Source organism: Eschrichtius robustus, chromosome 20, assembly GCF_028021215.1.
Source record: "Eschrichtius robustus isolate mEscRob2 chromosome 20, mEscRob2.pri, whole genome shotgun sequence".
In the NCBI taxonomy this organism is placed as follows: domain Eukaryota; kingdom Metazoa; phylum Chordata; class Mammalia; order Artiodactyla; family Eschrichtiidae; genus Eschrichtius; species Eschrichtius robustus.
Window position 1 is genome coordinate 39,570,432 of NC_090843.1, and position 3,190 is coordinate 39,573,621.

The 3,190-nt window shown below is 62.9% G+C and overlaps 1 protein-coding gene across 1 annotated transcript; it reads left to right on the top strand.

Moving 5' to 3' along the window:
- Positions 1–954: 954 nt before the first annotated feature.
- Positions 955–2,961, top strand: NOG (noggin). Its single transcript, XM_068530510.1, has one exon. The coding sequence runs from the start codon at positions 1,563–1,565 to the stop codon at positions 2,259–2,261; it is 699 nt and encodes a 232-aa protein (XP_068386611.1). The 5' UTR covers positions 955–1,562; the 3' UTR covers positions 2,262–2,961.
- The last annotated feature ends 229 nt before the right edge of the window (positions 2,962–3,190 follow it).

Below are 3,190 nucleotides of genomic sequence, written 5' to 3' on the forward strand. Positions count from 1 at the left end.
GGGCCAGCAGAGGGCGCGCCGCCCCCAGGGAGCCGAGCGGCAGCTGCGCGGAGCAAGGCCGGCTAGGGGAGCCGCAGGCAAGCCGGACGCGCCCCTGCAGCTCGGCCACTCAGGGTGCAAGACCCGGCCTAGGAGCTGGAGGAGGAGGGTGAGGAGCGGACCCCCCTTGTGGGCCCGGGTAACAGCTTCCTAGGAATTACATCACGCTGCGCAACGCTGCGGCTCCCGGACTCCTCCGGCGCAAAGAGTGTGTGTGTGTGTGTGTGTGTGTGTGTGTGTGTGCGCGCGCGCGCGCGCGCGCTGGGGGGAGGGGCAGGGGACTTAGACCGAGCCTGGGAGAGAGGAAGGCGAGACGCGCCCGGGGAAAAAGCTCCATGCACATGGAGAAATTCCTTGCACCGAACTGCACCAAGAAACGAGCCTCCAGCACCTCCCCGCAGCTCCCTTACCGGTGCAGAGTACCCAGCTAGTGAGAATCCTCCCAGCCCCACCTCGAGCACCCCCAAAAACCGGCCCTGCACCCTCCAGCCCGGCTCCAGCGCCGCCGAGAGCTTTCCCCAGGACTGGCCCTGGCGGGGCGCCTAGAGCCCCAGTTGCATTGCTCCAGGAGAAAGGAGGGGGGCGGTGCATTTTGCAGGAGGAGGAGAAGGGGGGTGGGTGGTGGGGGAGAGAGAAAATTGCGCGGAGACCTGCCAAGCGCCACCGCCGCCGCCACCGCCGCTGCCGCCGCCGCCGCCGCCGCCGCCGCCTGTGAGCTCCGGCGGGCAGCCGGACTGTCGGCTTCCCGGGGCATCTGGGTCCGGCGGGGCACAGCCCGGGCGCTGCCGAAGCCGCCGCCGCCGCCTCCGCGGCGAGTGCAGGCGGCTTCCCCCGGAGCCTGTGCGGCTCCGGCTCCTCGGGGGTGGAGAAGTGGGGGGTGGGGTTGTTCTTTGGGGGGAAGAAGGGGGAGGGGGCAACGCCGAGAGAGTCAGTGGTTTCCATGGTGATGGAGCTGAAAGTGCAGGAAATTTAAAGGCTTGGACCCTGCGAGACAGACAAACCGGTGCCAACGTGCGCGGACGCCGCCGCCGCCGCCGCCGCTGGAGTCCGCCGGGCAGAGACGGCCGCGGAGCCCTGAGCAGGCGGAGGGAAGTGCCCCTAGGACCGGCTCGGCCCGCGGCGCTGCACAGAGCGGCCGGACGACGAGCAGCTAGAGGAGGAGGCGGGGAGAGCGGCCAGTCCACGCGCCCTGCGCCGCCGCCGACCCGGGAAGGCAGCGAGCAGCCGGCGCCCCCAGCGCCCGCGGTTGCCCTGGAGTGATTTCGGATGCCCCGCCGCGGCCGCCTTCCCGAGTAGACCTGGGAGAGGAGTTGCGGCCAACTTGTGTGCGTTTTTTCCGCCCCGGTGGGAGCCGGCGCCGCGCGAAGGGCTCTGCCGGCGACTCATGCTGCCGGCCCTGCGCCTGCCCAGCCTCGGGTGAGCCGCCTCCGGAGAGACGGGGGAGCGCGGCGGCGCCGCGGGCTCGGCGTGCTCTCCTCCGGGGACGCGGGACGAAGCAGCAGCCCCGGGCGCGCGCCGGAGGCATGGAGCGCTGCCCCAGCCTGGGGGTCACCCTCTACGCCCTGGTGGTGGTCCTGGGGCTGCGGGCGGCACCGGCCGGCGGCCAGCACTATCTCCACATCCGCCCGGCTCCCAGCGACAACCTGCCCCTGGTGGACCTCATCGAACACCCGGACCCTATCTTTGACCCCAAGGAGAAGGATCTGAACGAGACGCTGCTGCGCTCGCTGCTCGGGGGCCACTACGACCCGGGCTTCATGGCCACCTCTCCCCCCGAGGACCGGCCCGGCGGGGGCGCGGTGGCGGCCGGGGGCGCCGAGGACCTGGCGGAGCTGGACCAGCTGCTGCGGCAGCGGCCGTCGGGGGCCATGCCGAGCGAGATCAAAGGGCTGGAGTTCTCCGAGGGCTTGGCCCCGGGCAAGAAGCAGCGCCTGAGCAAGAAGCTGCGGAGGAAGTTACAGATGTGGCTGTGGTCGCAGACCTTTTGCCCGGTGCTGTACGCCTGGAACGACCTGGGCAGCCGCTTTTGGCCGCGCTACGTGAAGGTGGGCAGCTGCTTCAGCAAGCGCTCGTGCTCCGTGCCAGAGGGCATGGTGTGCAAGCCGTCCAAGTCCGTGCACCTCACGGTGCTGCGGTGGCGCTGTCAGCGGCGCGGGGGCCAGCGCTGCGGCTGGATTCCCATCCAGTACCCCATCATTTCCGAGTGCAAGTGCTCATGCTAGAACTCAGGGCCCCCTGCCCGCACCCGGACACTTGATCGATCCCCACCGACGCCCCCCGCACAGTCTCCAACCAGTTCCACCACCCTCTCGCGAGGGGATTCAACGAACTTTTTTTTTTTTTTTTTTTTCCGGCTACAGAGACCTAGCTTTCTGGTTCATGTAATGCACTGTTTAACTGTGTAGGAATGTATATGTGTATGTATATACGGTCCCAGTTTTAATTTACTTATTAAAAGGTCAGTATTATACGTTAAAAGTTACCGGCTTCTACTGTATTTTTAAAATTTTTTTAAGCAAAAGGAAAAAAAAAGAACAGAGAAAAGAGAGACTTATTCTGGTTGTTGCTAATAATGTTAACCTGCTATTTATATTCCAGTGCCCTTCGCATGGCGAAGCAGGGGGGAAATGTTATTTTTTCTTAAAGTACAAAGAGAGGGGAGAACTTTTGTAGAAGGACTTTTAAAAAGCTATTTTCCATTCTTCGGAAAGTGTTTTGGTTTTCCTTGGACCTCGAAGAAGCTATAGAGTTCAATGTTATTTTACAGTTATTGTAAATATAGAGAACAAATGGAATGACTAATCATTGTAAATTAAGAGTATCTGCTATTTATTCTTTATAATATCCCGTGTAGTAAATGAGAAAGAAGTGCAGAGCAGGATTAAAGAAAACCACTAAAATCGACTGCGCTCGACACTGCGATTCTCTGTGTTGGTGATTGATGGGGGGGGGGGGGCGGTGAGGGGTGGGAGGGGCGGGTTGGGGGTGCCGCTGTGCTTACTATGCCTGTTGGGAGCAGGGGCTCATCCCGTCTTCTGGTGTGATGGAAGTGACCGCTCAGTTTTTCTTGGGGGGGGGGGGGAGCTATTCTCAAACTCCTCACTTGAGCATCACGTGACCTCCGCCCAGTCTCCCAGCTTTTTCTCCCTAT

Bases quoted from the DNA above. Each gene is read 5' to 3' on its own strand.
- NOG (XM_068530510.1), top strand. From the start codon at position 1,563: ATGGAGCGCTGCCCCAGCCTGGGGGTCACCCTCTACGCCCTGGTGGTG.